Below are 19,037 nucleotides of genomic sequence, written 5' to 3'. Positions count from 1 at the left end.
AAACATTTTATTTTAAAAACTTAATACAGATTTGGAAGAATGATGACAGAGCAATGATTTCATTTGGTATGACATCAATGAACACGAGAGTTTCAGTAAATGTTAACAATCTGTATGGGACAGAAATAATTACAAACATGAACATAAGAAATACAATAGTTCAACTGAAGACAATAATGGAATGAAATGAGAATAATAAAATGTTCTTTGTGTGATGGGTGACCTCATTACTTTCTAAAGCTAGGTGAGGAGTGGAGAGGGAGATGCTGAGCTCTTCCCTCTGATAGTCAGGGACAGATGAAAATGGTTCAAAGCTCTGCCAGGGGAAGTTTATACTTAAAATTCGGAAGCTTTTCTTTACTGAGTGTGTGGTCAGCCACTGGAACAGACTATCTACAGAGGTGGCCAATGCCTGAAGCCTCTCAGTGTTTAATAGGCATTTATACGATGCCCTTAACAACTTTCTTTATCTTTATTCAGCCCTGAAGTGGTCAGGGAGTTGGACTGGATGATTGTTGTAGGTACATTCCAGCTGAAATACTCAAGTCTAGGCTAGACTATACAAAAGAAAAAATAAAAAAAGAAATAATTTTGAATGTATTTGTAAACAAAATTACAAATAAAGATAATAATTTCTTCAGTTCCAGGCTATGTTTAGAGTTTTGCACAGCATGGACTCTAGAAGCAAAGGGATGCTCCCTGTTTGCCTTTGTATACAGGCAAACAGCATGGAAGAAAAGGCAGTGGAATTGTCATGGACTGGGAGCACAACCTACATTTTTAGAACTTATCAAAGTTGTAAAAAGAATGTGATGAAATGAGCAGTCTGGCCTGAGAAGCCCCTATAACAACATAGACCTTGTCAGAGGAATTTGGAGTCAAAGCTTTTTGCTTAAGAGTAGAAGAGAATTTTGTAGGTTTTAGTGTAATTTAATGGGAGAATTTTGTTACATCATTGCTACACTTTATTCCAGGCAGAGTTGGAAGGGACAAGAATGAGAAAAATGATAGGGCTTTTTTTTTTTCCTTCTGGTATACTTAGGAAGGGAGGGGAGTGCTTAATTCCTTCATATCAGCCCTTTTCAGCCTAAGGAAGTTCTCCATGATTTTCAGGGGAATGGAAGCATTTGTGCTCAGGCACATGGGAACTTTACTAGTGAGAGAATTCATAAAAGAATTCTCATGAAAGGAACACTCAGCTAAACCTGTCCTGCCTGCAGGATATTCGTCTTTATGGAGTTTTTGCTTCATCTGCTCTGTTTTTGTTTGTGAGATTTATTGAATTTATTTCCCACTTGCAGCCCATTAACCAAATGCTTGCTTAAGCTGGCAGAGTGTTTAAAATTTTTTTTTTTTTTTCATGAGAGGCATATTGGAGTACCAGGAGCAAGGATGGCAGAGTTACAAAGGTAAGAAAGGGGAGAACTAGGTGTCACAATTATTAGCTTCATGAGGTAAATGTGAAAGGAAATAGGCAGCACTCCCTGAGACAAAGATCACCAATGTGACTCATGCCTGGAAAGAGAATGGGCGATCTTACATTTCACATTCTCGTTCTTTTCATAGTACTCTCTCTTTTCACAGGGGAATGAGGAAGAAGTTCAGGGGTGGACAGCTCTGGGGGGAAGCTGAAGGTCAGCTTTGAGTTGTTGGTGTTCTGCTAGGGAGCCATTTAATTGCACACGGGATCCAATGAGATACCTCCTGTGAGGGGAACGAGCTTAAGGATGCCCCTTCTCCATTGTTAAATTAATAAAGTAGTGACCTGTGGAGAAAATCCATTTTAGTGCCCATCTTTCAGTCCCTTGAGTATCCTGATTAAATAACTGACTGTTTGAAACCTCTGGAATAGTTGAGTCATTGCTTGTGTTTAAACAACGGCACTTCTTTCCTCCAAACACACAGTAATAAAATGGAATTCAATACTCTTAATCAATTTATCAAAAATCCTGAAGATATTGGTGCTGCTTAACATCTGTAGATGCAAAGAAAAAAGCAATATCTCACACCACTTGTACAAAACAAAACCACTTCAAGCTGCTTATGCTACCCACCAAAGGGCTGTCAATCATATTTTCTCTGAAAAAGACGGTGCTTGGGGGCTTTTGAGTGTTCTGGCTGCTCAGGAAGGAAAGCACATAAAGGATTCCTATGTTTACTTGTGTGCAAAAATGAAAAAAACTTCCAGGAAAGGCAGTGTTGGATGACTATTTTTGCATATTTCTGTTTTGCATATTTCTCAAATGCCTAGAGATTTTCACTCTTCATTGGACTCAGTCCCCTTGCACAGGGGAAAATGGATTATAGAAAAGCCTCAATGTGGTAACAAAGAATAAAACAAACCAGGATTATGGGAATTAGTAGTAAGAAGCCTGAATATGTTAAAAAAAAAAGGCAACAAAAACATAGAGAAAGATAAAAATTTTAGAAACTGTACTGATCGTTGTGGTAATCAGTGAAGATTAATAAAAGAAGAGTACTTCACATAAGAATAAAAATATTGTCTATCTGCAGCACAGTCTGTTTTTTAGTAATTTCTTTCTTCCCTTCATAATTTATAGTAAAAGTGCTCATGATTTTATGTTTCTTGTGTTAGGTAATCACCAGGCATCTCTCTCAGCAAAGGGGATTTTACAAATGAAACAGGCTGTTAATATCTTCCTTGTTGATTTTATCTGCATTTCTAAAGAACATTTTTAGAGAAAAAGTATGTTAAAACTAAACTGCTTCACGGCTTACCCTTTTTGCAAAGGTATGTCAGAGAGCAAACAAAACCTTAATTTCTGTGATGTTTCAGATGAGTCACTTCTATCATTTGCATTTAGATTAGGCCTGTGCTTCTGAAATGAATATGCCAACCATCCCTATTTGCCATGCTTTCATGCAAGCTGCAGTGCAGCTTTGGAATGTGAGAACTGGCTCCCATGCCACAGAAGGTGTGTGTTGCAGGGGTGCAGCTGGCAGAGCTCAGTCACTGTTGGGGTCTGCAGCCCTCGGTGGAGCCAGCCTGCTGGGAAAACCCTACTGCAGACATGTATTCAGCAGGGCTTCCTCAAGAGGAACATGGCTTCTTCTCCACGGTATGCAGTGATAGAACATGTGAATGGTTCAAAGCTGCATGTGGGAAAGTATAGACTGGACAATAGGAAGCATTTCTTTACTGAGAGATTGATCAACCACTGGAGCAGGCTTCCTAGAGATGTGGTTGATGCCCCAAGACTGTCAGTGTTTAAGAGGCTTTTGGATAATGCCTTTAACAACATGATTTAGCTTTTGGTCAGCAGTCAGGTGTTGATCAAGGTGATCATTGTAGGTCTGCTTTAAGAGAAAATAATATCTCTCCTCTCCTCTCCTCTCCTCTCCTCTCCTCTCCTCTCCTCTCCTCTCCTCTCCTCTCCTCTCCTCTCCTCTCCTCTCCTCTCCTCTCCTCTCCTCTCCTCTCCTCTCCTCTCCTCTCCTCTCCTCTCCTCTCCTCTCCTCTCCTCTCCTCTCCTCTCCTCTCCTCTCCTCTCCTCTCCTCTCCTCTCCTCTCCTCTCCTCTCCTCTCCTCTCCTCTCCTCTCCTCTCCTCTCCTCTCCTCTCCTCCCCTCCCCTCCCCTCCCCTCCCCTCCCCTCCCCTCCCCTCCCCTCCCCTCCCCTCCCCTCCCCTCCCCTCCCCTCCCCGCAGCATCCCAGTGTCCTTGTGAATGTACAGTCCACCTTTAAGCATAAAATGTGGAAACCAATAATTTATTTTCTTTGAGCAAAATACACTGAGGATATTGATCATTGTATTATTCATAAGATTTGATTATTTGATATATTGATTTCATGACCAAAATGTATGCAAATGTATAATAGATATTTCTTTATATTATTGGTAAATGACTATTATTAAGTCCTATGCAGTTTTGTGTGTTGCTTGAGTGCATAAATTAGCTTGTGTAAGATCAACTGATTTTAAACTTGGAATTGCCAGGAAGTTTACAGATTTTTTTCTCATTCTGACCTATTATTATCAAATAATATGTTAAGAGCCAATTTATTTTTCTGAATACATGATCATATCCTAATAGATACTCCCTGAAGTGTCTAGAGTACAAATCTCATTTTATGTGTATTAAAAACAGTAGGGAATCTCAAATCAGCTCACTAAATAGCTTTTCTGCAACACCTTATTGAGGAAGAGAAAACTAATATAATTGCAATTTTGCTGTCGTGAAAGCTTTAAATCTGGCAGCCACTGAATTCCAAACTTATATTGTTTCTGCTTGAAGGCCATTTGAAGGTGAAATAAGAATAAACTTGATTTTATTAAAATTTGTATTAAATTGACTAGAATGTGTGTCTCAGGGAGTGATGTAGCACTTTGCACACAATACTCAAGATATGATGGGAGAAAAGGAATTGATTAATTAGAATGAAATGTTTAAGACCATTAAATAAATCTAAAGTCTGATGATTTACAGCTCAAGAAAAACCATGGTGTACACTTACCAGTTTTCAGATTAATTTTAGATACAGCCAGAGTTCTCTTGTAAACAAATCAATGTATTACATTATTATTCACAGATCTGTTTTGTACCTGCTTTTCATTTTGTGTCAAGCTATCTGATAGGAGGCAGCATTAGGAATACCCTTGGGCCAGTCTCTTTATCTCTGTGTGATTATGTTTATCTTCTGTGTTAAGTTTTGACAAGGTTTTTCTGTCCTTTGTGAGTATTGTGAGCTCCAGAGAGCAATACCAGTGGTAGCTGTGCACAGCAGTGGTGTTGTGCAGACTATAGTCTCAGTGCAGTAGCTGAATGTTATGGTTATTTTTTAATAAGCATTGTTCATTTTATTTAATGCTTCTAAGATGTGTCAGTTTTATAAATGGTATTTTGACTGAAAAGGATAACATTACTATCCATGGGGTGGGGGACAGGCAGTTGTCTTGTAAATGCAAGCCAGCAAAAAATATTCAATATTCCCTGAGTATCAAGGTCTTGGTTCTGCATTTGTTCTGCTTACAAAAGGACTTGACATTAACTTAAATGTTTTAAAATTATGGGAGCATAGAGAATGTGAGCATTTACGAACACATCTTCAGCTGTAAAATAACAGCTGCTTTTGACCATTATATTTTAAGTGTCCATTCCTCAAAATCTGAAAAATTCATGTTAGTTTGTTATTGTATTCTATTTCTCTTTCTCCTTCTCTATTGCCTCCATAAATCTACTTGAACTGAGAGGGAAAGCCAGCAAAATATACTTGTGCAGAATTTACAGCCAAACAATCAGAATTTGCCAAGACCGGACAACATGAAAGTAAATGTATAAATTAGAACTGGATAGCACTGAAAAAAATTAATAATTCATTTCTATGCTCCTGTGAGAGAACATAGTATCATTTAAGGGATCACTATAAAGGGTAGGAGAGGAAGAACTGGGTTTTCTTCATTATTGCTGCCAAATACAATTCACACTCTTATTTCAACACAGAATTCTTTCAAAAATTAGAATTTAATTAACCTTGATAATTATTTGGAAATAAAAAAGAAAAAATGGAAATTACTTTCTGAAAATATTATTGACAGATATGTGTGAAAGTATATATCGCACTGATATATACTGATATTGGTAATATTAGTATTTTTAATTTTGAAAATGAAATTCACAAACAAGTATAGTTCCTTTCCCTTCTTCTCACCTGGCAAATCAGTTCTGAAGTACTGAATGTAATAGAAAATACTATCTTTATATGACTTGAAGTGAATTTTGTATTCCTGTATAAAAAAATGTCTGCATGAGTGAAGGTATTTACATAGTGTATAAAGAGATACTGTTTGTATCTGTTTGTATATATAGATAGCTGCTGTATGGACATACACACATGTACACACATATGCCCACAGAAATGTGTTGGTATAAAATTAATCTGTGATTATAAATTTATTCATCATTAAATGATAATAAAACCTGAGATGCTCACCAGTTCCCAAGAAACAGTCTGTGCCTTGGAGGCTGGAGTTCACTCTGAATTACTCAACAAACAAGAAATCACCTGTACCAGGATAATTATGGCATCAAATGTGCTAGGGCTACAATCCATTGAAAGTCCTTCAGCTGCTTGACTGGACTTTGCATTATGTTTCTTTTTCAGGAAATGTTTTTTTTGTGGTATTCCATTATATACCTGTCAGTCTAGGGCATTAAGAGTGGTGGACATCAGTGACCTGCTAGGAAATCTCTCTCTGACATCTGTTCTTATATCTATGCTGTGAAGTGGAGGAAAGCACAGATTGGCTTGTAGGAATGACAAAATATGTACATTAAAAGGATTCTTCTGTATCCTGAAGTATTTATCATGCTTCTTATGGTTTTATGTCTGAAAGAAACAACAAAATTTACCAAGATAGTTTTTGGTGGGTTTTCATGTTAATTCTGTGTAGCCAATGAAAAATTCATAAAGCTCACAAGAAAAATATTAAGGGTCAATAGTTCAGGGTACAGTACATATATGGGTACAAAATGCACTGTGTATTTCAAAGTCTGACAGTTTCGTTTTCTATGAATGCTTTATTCTTGATTTTACAAGGTCAAATAAATACCTGTCTGGAAAAAAAAGGAATATTCTCTAACAATTGTTATTACAAGTAACAATCTTTCGCCAAAATTTTTGAGAATATCTCTTAGATATATTTTTGTTTCAATGAACTGTTTTATTAGAAACATTTCAGTATATGTGCTGTATTCTACTACCTATAGAATTAGTCAAGATTTATTCTGAAATTAGACTTGTCTTGAAGAATGCATTTAAATTGCTAAGTTTTCATTTCTGAACCATGAAGCCTGAAAGCCCATGAAAAAATGCAATAAGATTAAGGATGAAATAAATATTCAATGAATGTATGCAAATTGGAAAGGTTTCTACATTAGTCTTAATGTGCCTGACAAGATTTGTTTCTGGCTTTTTTTTTCACCTACTAATGTTGAAATAGTACTTATTTTGTTTTTATTATATTTCATAAATAAATTTTCTTTCTCAGTTTTCTTTTCTTTTCCCCTCTTTAAGATTCCAGAGGCTTATTTTATTAGAGATCCTCATACTTTCCTCCTTACAAAGGACTTTATTAAGGTATATATGTTCTTTTTAGTGCAAAAAACCCAAAAGCTCTCTCAAGACCTGAACTACATGTCCTCACAGGTTAACATTTTCACGTATAATGCCAGTTACTGGAGATGAGAATGGTTAGTTGGTTAACTGAAGCATGCTTGAAAGGAGAAGCAAAGCTTGTCTACAAAATACTAACACTTGGATGAGTCTGCAGCCTGGGAGGAGAGCACCGGGTGAATTTTCTGGACTTTTTTCATGGCTGACTTGGGATATGCCTGCATTGTCACACAGTGTGTTGACCTCTCTCCTTGATGCATATTGCTCCTGACAGTCCCTCTCCTTTGCCTGCAGGCCATGGAGGCGCAGATACAGAACTTTGGACAGACGCCATCGCAGTTGCTCATTGAGCCCCATCCACCTCGGAGCTCTGCCATGCACCTGGTGAGACATGACTGCCGGCTGGGAATGCATTCCCTTTGAACCTTAGGATCCCTTGTAGGTCATAAAGTACTCATTAAAGCAACACTTTTAATGCCCCACACTGCCCATGCAGCCATGCTTGCTTTGGGTAGCAACAAATCACAGAGCTCTAGCAGAGCAAGGTGGAGGTGTGACTAGCTGTAGCTTCATACAGTCCTGGATTTTCCTTACTGCTATTGTATAAGAAGGCTTCATCTTAATAAATATAAACTTGCTAAGTACGTATTTGTATTCTTGTTTCTGCAAGTGGTGGGAATGACTGCAGGCTTTTCTTAGAGTGAGTAGGTTGTTTTGTTTTAAAGGATGCATTGTTAGGGGCTGATTTATGAACAATGTCTGCTTGACAAAAATGAAGTATTGGAGTTCAAATCATGCTGGAATCCTCCCACCCATTCCCCCAGGAGAATGAAACGTATATTTTGAGTTTCAATTCGAACTCCAAAATTCATTTCCATCACATTCCTCTCTGTGCTTTTTGTAAAGAATTGTATGAAATAGCCAGACTGAACAAGACAGATCTCTATGCCCCTGAGTGCCTTTGATAAAATGCTGAGAGCTAGATATTTCTTTTAAGCTTTGTAAATCAACAGTAATACATGCAGTAGTTTCAATCATTTTATCTATCTACAAGGAAACTGTTCTATCTAGTACACTGGGGAAGTGGAAATTGATCTGGAAGTGGTTGTTGTATTAAGTAATGTGTACAAGTCAAACTTAGATAATATTTATTTTATATTCTTAAGATATGGAGAATATATATTTTAATAATTCAAGGTAATAAGCAGAAAGGAATATTTGACCTTTTAGAAATAGTTAATTTTGTTTTAACAGTGGCTGAAAAAAAAATCCTTAAAACCAGTACTCAATAACTGTCCTTGTCCATGAACAAACAGTTGTGTCATTTGTAGAATCAGGAAACAGGCTTAGGTTATTATAACCTTATTAAGTTACAGACTCCTTAATAAGCATATGCTTTACATAGAATTAAATTGTCTGTGTTTGGAAGTGCTGTATTTCATATGAGGAATTCATTAAGAAAAATTAAACATCTGTGAGTTTTTGAGTCACTCTTAAAATTTCTTTTTTCAACTGTTGTAGTTTAGAGAATTAATATTTATTATGTATTAATTGATTAATTCATTAAGAGATATCTCTATTTTATGAATATTAACTACTGAATAATTTTACATTTTACTGTATGCTAATTAATGCTAATGGTCATTTTGCACCCAGTAATGATAACCCTTACCATACCTATTCTCTACTTATCCTCGTGTAATGTTCCAATAATAGCTTCTGATCTTGCTCTCCTCCATCACTAGAGTAGATGCGCAGGTAGTGTTGTTTTCCCTGTATGTGCACATGCTTGCCTGCTCTTTTTTAACCTTGTTTTCCCTCAGACCTCCTCACTAATTGTGTTATCCCTTCTGTTTTCTTCTGCTCTCTTCTCCTTTCTACTCAACAGTGTTTCCTTCCACAGAGCCCCCTCATGTTTAAAGATCAGATGCAGCAGGATGTCATCATGGTGCTGAAGTTCCCATCAAATTCCCCTGTCACACATGTGGCAGCCAACACGCTGCCCCACCTGACCATCCCTGCCGTGGTGACTGTCACTTGCAGCAGGCTGTTTGCAGTCAATCGGTGGCACAACACAGTAGGTAGGTTCTCACATGCACATTTCATTCAAATTTGAAGACCTTAACAATGCAGCTTTAATTTTGAGTGCAACTTAGCTCACTCACCTGCCTGTGCACCAAAATGTATTGTTTCTTCTGGTTTGTGTCAAATAATCACAGCTTCTGTTTTCTCTGGTGCCATTCCTAGAAACACTCTCCTTATCAGCAGCACATCACCATGGCAGCCAATCGATTTGTGGTTACTTCAGGATCAGTCTTTGATATAATGCTTTTCAGGAGACTGCTGTTGCTCTTGACACAGCCAATATTAGTATGTCCCAGGTTTCAGGAATACATACTGGCATGCTAGAGAGCATACATCCCTATGTGCTGCTTGAGAGAGATTTCAGGATCTTGTAATAAGCCTTCCCCTGGGTCGCTGTTGGATTATCTGGGATCCTAAGCAAGCCTAAGCAGCCGGACACTGGACTATTCTGAAGAGAAGTTTCCTCATTCCCTCACAAAAGCCCATCCAACAGGCCATCCCAAAATTCCCTTCCAGCCCTTCTGCTCACCTCTCCATATTGCCATTAGGACTGTCCATGTCACCTGGACATGTAGATGCTAAGGCTGCTCCAGGCGTCACTAAATAGGTGGGGCCAGGAGGTACATGAGGGAACAAACAGGTTAAATTTTCTCAGGTAGTTTCCTGCAGTGATAGCTCTTATGCTGCAATATCTGGAAACATTTATAATACTCTATCGGGGCAACTACATTACATATAAAAAACCGATGTTTTTCCCATTTCTTTAAAACAAAAGGGAAAAATCTAGAGGGGAAAAAAATCAAATAAAACATTTTTTTAAAGTATTTTGTGGCAATGTCCTCAATGGAAGATTCCAATGTCAGGAATGATTCAGAGGTGCAGAAACCATCCTGTGTTATTTGAATACACCTTTGACTAACATTGACTGGCTAATTCCTAATTATTTCCCCTCGATTTTTCAGGGATTCAGTCAAAGTACTCTATACCTGTCACCATTCATGTCTCCTCTGTTTGAGGAAGCTTATTTAGTTCTTTCTCATCCAGATTGTCAAGAGAAGCCAAAATTCCTACTGTGCTTTACTGTGAAGGAGTTAGTCTCATTAATATTGCAGTATGCTGGAATTCTAGGGTTTCCTTAAAATCTGTCATTTGAAGTCCTTTAGCTGAAGTTATGTGGGTCTTTATGATGCCTGTGACAGTAAGGTTTTAGTTTTTCTTGTAAATCATAAGTCATGTTACAAACATTCAGAATTCAAGGCATGAACCAACCACAAATTAAATTTCTCACCATTTGTAAACCTCTGGTCTAAATTGCAAAAACAAGAATACTTTCTAAATATATTATAATAGAAAGAGAGGAAAATGAAACTGTTTAGAGAATCAAACCTCATTGTAATGATTTTCTTACTTTTTACATCTTGCTTGGCAATGTTGTTTATTTTGCAGGAGGCTAGTCCAGGACAGGGTATCAATTTCCCACTATTGACATAATATTGTTTTAGTAAAGCATAACTGTAGTTTAAAGGATAGGTTTATCTACAGGAATGTATGCACAGACCAATTGTTGTAGAGTGTATGTAGACCTTTGGAGTTAATAAACAGTAAGAACCATTTACATAGACATAATACAATTGAATGAATCTAAGTTAATACCAGTAAAGATCTGTCCCAAACTGTTTGGGTTTTGAAAGAAGAGACAGAAAGAAGGGAAGGAGAACTTCTCAGATCAGTGTCTTTCTGAAAATGGCAGAGCTAGCTGAATATCTTGGGGTGACTTTATGATGTGTATCCCTATCGCTGCTCTATGCCCAGAAATTAATTTTGTGCCTTTCTGTGCCTTTAAACTGAGCCATAGAGGGGGGAGAGGAAAAAAACCTAGTGAACATTTCAAAACAGTTGTTCAAGGACACAGATGGAGTCCAGCTGTCTATTTCAGTGGTAGAAAATGGACTTTATTCTCCAGAAATCTGTATGTCCTATTATAGAGGGTATTCTTGTGCAACATGGCAGTTTGTGACAAAAATCGTGTTTTCAGTAGTGACAATCTGATTTATATACCAGGGAAGCTGTTCAAAAGAGCCAAAGCAATGCTAGCTGTGCATGAGAGCAGATAACACTAAATTTGTAGGCCCTTATGCACATTTGAACATCTTAAGGACTGCTCAGAATAGAATTAACAGGAATAATTGTGGCACATTTACTGTAGCCTAGAGTTTTACAGCTAAAAATTTTAGATGAATCCATGAAAAGGTCCAAGTTTCTGTCACATACAGGTTTCCATATGTAAGAAACTCATAACAATGTTTAATCTAATTAACTTTATTTTCTGTACTAAGATGTCTGCTCAAATGTAAAAGGAAAAAGGTTGTGTCATACAATTTTAAATGAGTTATTTAATGAATATGTGTGGCTGCAGAAGTTGTGATGAAGTTGGCAATTCTATATTTATAGTTACTTTTACATTACAGAAGAATTAACAAATACATATTTTGTAGCACAGAGGAAGAAATCTTAATATATTAATAAAACAAAGAGTAAAAAGTTACTTTAAAAAAATATATAATAATCCAGTAATGAACTTTTAAACCTAGAAAAGTTGTGTCAAAGGTTTCTGTGTGCTTCATTCTTCCTTTGGTGTGTAGGCCTTCGAGGAGCCCCAGGATACTCTTTGGATCAAGCCCATCATCTTCCAATTGAAATGGATCCATTGATTGGTATGTCAAGATGAAAATGTAGCAATATATTTGAAATTGGCATTTTCAGGAATTATTGATTAAGCTATATTTGTATGTTATGCTTCATTTAACACAGAAAATAGGAAAATATTTATTCTTGTCGCTCCTGGAGAACTAAAAGCATTAGCTATTGATGCTGAATGAATTACAAGAGTGCTATTTGTTATTAACATCACCAGCAACTGGTATTTAAGAAACAACCAATTAAGTCAGTTACACTGTCAGCCCAAATCTATAATTCTGTTCTCTTATCAGGTCACATTAGTAAAATAAAATGTGAGGGTCCTGTGGAGTTATCATATATTCTTTTTTTACAGCCAGCACTATGTTTATCAGTGCAGATGAAGTTCTGTTTATTTTCATTCACTTCATGATTTGGATTTAGTTGGCAGTACTAATTTAATAATGAAAAGACTGAATTTTAAATTGATAGTATTCTTTAAAATCCAGAATCTTGGAGAAAGTGAATTGTTTGAGAAATATCATCTGCTAAAATTGTTAGATTGCAGGGCTTCCTAACGATCATAAATTCTCATTAATTGCACCTATTTGATTAGTAAGGGTGTTTTTTCAGTAATTTGAAACAGAAATTGAGGACAGGGTAGGTTGTTAGAGACAAATTTAGAGACAATGTAGCATTGTTGAGAAAAAAAATACGTTTTTAAACATAGCCAGATATAAAGTTCCTTTTTTGCCTGTGTCAATATTCATGTTCAAAATATTTACATAGAAGTACCCCAGGAGAGTTATCTTTCTCATTCTGTGTGCTTCATTTGATCTCATATAATGACAGTGGTTTTCTCTTTAGTTTTTTTTCATAAGCTAAGGCACAACTATTGCACCCACCTGTTCTGGAAATTTGAGTAATTTGTTACTCATTGTCTTTCAGCTGGTGGACATAGAGGGTCTGGTAATTTAAATATATGTTCTTAGAATGTATGTAAACATGATATTAACTTCCACAAGCAATTTTAAGATAGGATGGAGTGGGGTTTTTTTTGGATGAATCTCTTATTTCATGCAGTTGTGAGCAATTTAACTAGAATAGCAAAAAATAGGGAAAAAATCAGATTATTGTCTGCATTAAGTTGTGTTCTTATGTTAGGAGAAACATATTTCTCAGACTGATTTTTATTTCACCTATCTTCATTTAACTGAAGTTAGTTGTCAAGATTCCCCCAATAACTACTGTAGAAAGACAAACTCTCCTCTGGATTTGTCTAGCACTTAGACAGCTATTACAGTGTGAGATGACTTGTCATGTGAAAAAATGTCTTCCTCTCCAGTGAGACTGGATGGAGTGTATAAAATTAACTTAGATTATATACCGAACTTTTAGAAGGTTAATATTGAGATTCAACACGCCTTTATTGTGTTGCTGTATCTTGTCTGTTGTTTCACAGGGAGCACAGAGCACATTGGCTGGAGACTCCCGGTCCTTCTTAACATCCTTCTTAACAGCTCTGTTTGGCAGCCGGGATGGTGGCTGAATGAATGAACCATTCCTTTTCTCTCTGTCTAGGGGAGTTTCTAGGTGTCACTGTCTCTTAAAATTACCATCCATGGCCTAGCTCCCTACTTGAGGAGCGGGTGATAAGACTTTTACTGTACTGGAAAATCACATAGGTTTGAACAGATTCTTGGAATCATAAAATATGCTGAGTTGGAAGGGATCCATGAGGATCATCGAGTCCAACTCCTGGTCCTGTACAGGACACCCCAAGAATCACACCATGTATCAGAGAGCAGTGTCCAAATGCTTCTTGAACTCTGTCAGGTTTGGTGCTGTGACCACTTCCCTGGGGAGCCTGTTCCAGTGTCCAATCACCCTCTAGGTGAAGAACCTTTTCCTGATATCCAACCCAAACATCCCCTAAGTCAGCTTCATGTCTTTTCCTTGAGCCTGTCAATGGTCACAAGAGTAAAGAGATCAGTACCTGCCCCTCCACTTCCTCTCGTGAGGATGTTGAAGACCACAACGAGGTCTCCCCTCATTCGTTGGTTGAATCCTTATGTCTTTAATCTGGTTAAGTATCTGGAGGTATGAGGTTGTCAAGGCCACACAATACAAGCTATTTGCTGTAGAAGAGATACCAACCAGCAAGAATTGGCTCTCTCAACTATTGTTAATATCGATTTCATATTTTAAATGGACTTTTGCCTTTTTCCCCTGGTTCAGATTGGTTTGGGGAATACTTCTGCAGAGCACTAAAATTATTACCATGTATTATGCAGCGCATCAGGCAGCATATAAGAAATTGTCATCTCTTGTAAAATCTTTTCTCTTATTCAAAGGGAAACTGGAAATCTCACAATAATTTTGTATTTCTGACACCCATATAGACAGCTCTAAATGTTCATATTCAAAATGCTTACTCAACAACAAATTCACAGTTCATTGAAAGTTAAATGTATTCATTTTCTCCTGTAAATGGATGACAGGAAGGTGTTGGAATGGCTTACATGTAAAATGTGTTTTGCATTTCGTTACAGCCAATAACTCTGGTGTGAACAAACGGCAGATCACAGACCTTGTGGATCAGAGCATCCAGATCAACGCGCATTGCTTTGTGGTCACGGCAGATAATCGCTACATTCTTATCTGTGGTTTCTGGGACAAGAGCTTTCGAGTTTATTCTACAGAAACAGGTGACCTCAAATACAGCTCTCTGGTTCTTCTTGGGTCACAAAGTGCACAAAGACTATTGTCTTAATAGTACCATATCTAATGCTTGTGCTTACCCATCCATGAATGATAAAGGGCAGTTTATAAAATCCTTCATTATTGTTTCAGCATGATAACTTTAAGATGTTTTTTGAATGGAAGATAAAGGATGCAAAAGGAAATGGAATGCAGTTTTATTAATGGTAACTTTTGAAAACCATAGTTAATTTCAGGAAATTTATAATATCAAAAGGATCAACCAAAATTCTTGTTACAATATTTTCATGCATGTATTATTTCTAGCTCTATTTATTTCATGTAGTAAGGAATTAGGTTGAATATCCTGCTACAGGAACCAATATTCTGTTGCTTTGTCTGGTTACTTAGCTTAATATCACTCAATATGTTGCTAAAAACTAATTGCAATAATAGAAAGGAGGAGGTGATAATCACAGTAAACCTTAGTTTGACATTAACATAAAACAAATACACATTTTTAATATAATAATGCAGCACAATTATGGAAAAGTTCATGTTCTGTCTTATTCATATCACTCATGAAATTCATAAATAGTGTTCTAATGCCATTGCTTAAATACTGATGGAGCCGTAACTCCACTTAATATTCAGTGACTGCAGCACTGACTTGATTTTCAGAGATAAGGGTTAGACTATGGATTGACACAGAGCATAGCCTTCAATGGGAACGAAAAAAAAAGTGGAAAAAAAGTTTTATCTTTGTGATTTTTTAATCTTGTTGTAGCATTTAGTGATCTTTAATTACGGGACATGAGACAAAAGTTACATTTGAACTGAATATTAATTATATAGTTAATGGTTTCTAAATGCTGCAAGTACCTTAGAAAACTGAATTTGTATGACTTTGCATTCCCACCAGGAAAATTAACTCAGATTGTATTTGGCCACTGGGATGTCGTGACTTGCCTTGCCAGGTCGGAGTCCTACATTGGGGGTGATTGCTACATCGTGTCTGGGTCTCGCGACGCTACATTGCTGCTTTGGTATTGGAGTGGCCGACATCATATTATAGGTGACAATCCAAACAGCAGTGAGTATTCTTTAAATAACATCTTTCTGAGAGGTCTTCTGTCACACCTATTCATTTTAACACTCCTTCTGTCAGATTCAGAAGTTATTACCAAATATATGGGTAACTTTGCTTACAAGTTGAAAGTTGGTATAAGAAGAGCACCACATGCTAAGCAATGCATTGATTACTACCCAAAAAATGTTTAAACAATCTGTGCATGTTGAGAAATAATAAGATGGGAGTATAGTTCTTACGTTTATAATTGCCTTTATCACTCATAGCATCATGTCATCATAAACTAGAACAAGATGGTTGTGGCCTTTAAGTGACAGGACATAGATCACTATATTTTGACTTCCTTTCCCTGGAAATATTTTTTGGCATTTTAACTTACTCCTTTTGTGCTACAGCATGCTATATCAGCTGCTTGCCTTTTCAAAAAAGGAATGTCTCACATGCCATGGAATTAAATGAGACTCTCTTGAGAAAGGTCTTTCTATAGTTTGGGGAAGAAATATGACTGAATAAAAATAGAAAAAGATAAAATGTCAAGAAAGTTTACATTCATTTTCATGGGACTAACTATCAGTGCTTTGCAAAGTGAGGGGAACACAATAATATTAATATATATAAAAGGGTACTTAGAGTGCACTACTAATTTAAAGATCCCATCACCCAAGCCAGAGATATGGCTGCAGCTAAAGAGAAACCTTTATCCACATACTAGAGCTGTTTTGTACAACACTAAATCCATTTCACTTAAAGAAGTTTCTGAATTCTAATGATAATTTTCAACAGAAGGGTTTTGTCTTCGGATAAAAATGGAAGAATCTGTCACTATCAGTTTTGATATCTGATTCAAATACTGACTGGAGGCAGTACTGTCAGTTACAGATATTTAAGTGAAAGTATTTCTTCAACTGAATGGCTGGTAGAAAACTGTTTTATTTATTTCAAAGTAAATATTTTGCTAATTTTTCAGCAGGAAGTTTTTTATTGAATTCTGATTTTTTTCCATTTGTCTGTAAGCAGAGTAAAGGGGAGACAGATAAAAGCCTCACTTTCTCACCAGATTTTGCTTGCTTTTAACAAAGCAAATAACAGAGGAAATAGAGGGCAAAAAATAAAATTGTGTTTCAATAACAAATTTCTCTAATCTTTGCCTATATTCCATTACTTTTTTAGTGTGTAATTCTCCAATGTGGATAAATTTAGTCTGACAAGGATTTTCATGTCTGAGCAGTCTGTTTAGGTTGATGCCATTTTTCTTCTTTGAATGCCTGTGTGATTCATATAAAGTATTAGAAATTTCTATGTTAAGAGGAAAATAAAAAGAGCTTTCTACTCTCAGTAAGAAAAAAATGTAAGACTTTACCTCCTTTGATTACAAAGGGCTTGGACAGCCTTGCAATTAGCATCTCCTTTCTGGCTGATACAGACTGCTTCAATTCTTTTCCAGATAGAATTATTCTAGTTCTGGTATTGTTCTGTCATCACTTACATATCTGAATGCACAGAAGTGGTACTTTTTGGTATCTCAGGTTTAACATCTTAGCTGCATAATTTTGGAAGTGTCTGCCTTGGAGATCTTTAATTTTATGAAAGGAAGGATATGACCTGGCTGACAGAAATAAATGAAAACAAAAATGACTTGTATGGTTTGCTTTCTGTCCCTACCTCTATATGGATAAGGCACTGTTTTGCTGAAGAAAAAGCCTTATAGTCAGATTAATAAGAGACTGTGCTGCAGATAGTCATGTCCAGTCAAATGAAATCTTACAGACATGGTAACAGAACTCAAGAAGACTAATACCCAAGACTACTGTGGTGGCTTTGAAATATATTGATAAGATTTTTTAATATTTATGTTGAAGACATATTGAAGACTCATTCTGAAGAAGAATGATGGCATTTCTGTTATTGCTATCTCTATTCATTGGATTAAAGCTACCATGGATATGCTAATTATATACTAGTACTGTACTATAACCAAAACTACATTTGTTGGAAACATATTATTAACAGCTACTTTGACTTTTCATGAACATACATTAATGGGGATAGATCACAAAAACAAAGGATCTTTTAAAAAGGGCCTTTAACAACTTCTACAATTACTACGTGTTTCTGCTGAAGTAATGACTGGCAGTTTCTGGTCACTACCACGAGCGGACATGAATTGTCATGTGACTAAGATTCCCTGTAAACTAATTTTCAAGAGTGAAGCTTTCCCAAAAATCCTCATGAAAATACGTTTGAAGTTTTACCTAGTTAAAGCCACCAAAGTAGGAAAGAAATATTTCCTAGTCTACTCTTCTATAGTTGCTGTTAGAAGGTTAGGATTTATCTTGTAGGAAAAATGAAAGTGGTATGATTAATCTGGGTCAAATCCAATTACTTAACATCTTTAAAATGAATTTCCAGAAAGATGTAGATGATCTTTTCAGAGGGGAAAAAAGGGGTATTGGTTTTTTTAAAAGCTGTCATCTGGAGACACAGATAGGGTGTTTTATACCACAGGATATGAGAAGGTGAAGAACTCCAAGAAAAATGTCAGGTATAGTAATTATCTGGGTTAGTTGCTTGACTTTATAATTATCTTTTAAGCTGAAAGACAGTTAATTACCAATTTCAGCTTCAATACATCCAATTACCAAAAGGAACTTTAGTTGTTTCAGAAAACCTTGAAGGGGAGAAAAAGCAAACCCCCAGTCCTAAACAGTTTGTGTAGTTTAACATTTGTACAGAAAAATGTAGATACCATTTCATTTGAAAACATAGCAATCACAATCATTATTGTGAAATACTCTCAGGCAAAAGATTGTCAGATCAAACTTCTTACAGATTCTGCTAAAATTCCATATTCCAGAGTCCATGAGATAGATACAATCTTTACTGAACAACATGGGTGTCAGTAACCTAACCTGTCAGACTTCTGTAGAACCTTCTGCTGAAATACCTGTACAGGCGTATTCTCAGGGTCACCTCAGCTGTGTCTGTGGGAAATACAGAACCAGCTCTTGTTTAAAGAGAAGAATTGAGAAAAAATACAAATGATTGCTCTAGCTCAGTAGTTGAAATCTTGCCTATGAGAACATGGTAAGCTTCATTTTATAATTTTAAAATATTTTTTCTAATCAATACATTTATTAAGTTATCACTTCTATTCTACAGCAAGTGTCAAAAATTAGTTTCTGGTTTAGTTTGTACTTGTCACAATATCTTGACACTTCTCACAATCACTGTGAGAAGAGTGAAGTTTTACCAGATTTTAAATGCAATGTTTTCCACAGAGTAGCTTTATGAAATAGCTAGTAGGAAATCTTCTTCTGGTTAAGTGTTTGTTTAGGAAGTGGGGGACTACATT

The 19,037-nt window shown here is 36.3% G+C and overlaps 1 protein-coding gene across 7 annotated transcripts in view; it reads left to right on the top strand.

Annotated features, from left to right (window-relative positions):
- The window catches only part of NBEA (neurobeachin), a 467,531-nt gene that overhangs the window by 434,942 nt on the left and 13,552 nt on the right, over nucleotides 1-19,037 (top strand). For 6 of the 7 annotated variants that reach the window (XM_069012126.1, XM_069012137.1, XM_069012124.1 and 3 more), the window contains 5 exons: nucleotides 7,429-7,518; nucleotides 9,023-9,215; nucleotides 11,862-11,933; nucleotides 14,448-14,603; nucleotides 15,518-15,688. In XM_069012126.1, coding sequence (XP_068868227.1) covers nucleotides 7,429-7,518; nucleotides 9,023-9,215; nucleotides 11,862-11,933; nucleotides 14,448-14,603; nucleotides 15,518-15,688 — 682 coding nt within the window. The remainder of the gene's footprint in view (nucleotides 1-7,428; nucleotides 7,519-9,022; nucleotides 9,216-11,861; nucleotides 11,934-14,447; nucleotides 14,604-15,517; nucleotides 15,689-19,037) is intronic. The other variant, XM_069012118.1, reaches the window with a different exon arrangement.

The sequence above is a fragment of the Aphelocoma coerulescens genome, chromosome 1 (genome assembly GCF_041296385.1).
Source record: "Aphelocoma coerulescens isolate FSJ_1873_10779 chromosome 1, UR_Acoe_1.0, whole genome shotgun sequence".
Taxonomy (NCBI): Eukaryota; Metazoa; Chordata; class Aves; order Passeriformes; family Corvidae; genus Aphelocoma; species Aphelocoma coerulescens.
Note: the sequence above shows the minus strand (reverse complement) of the source record. Positions and strands in the feature narration are given on the sequence as shown.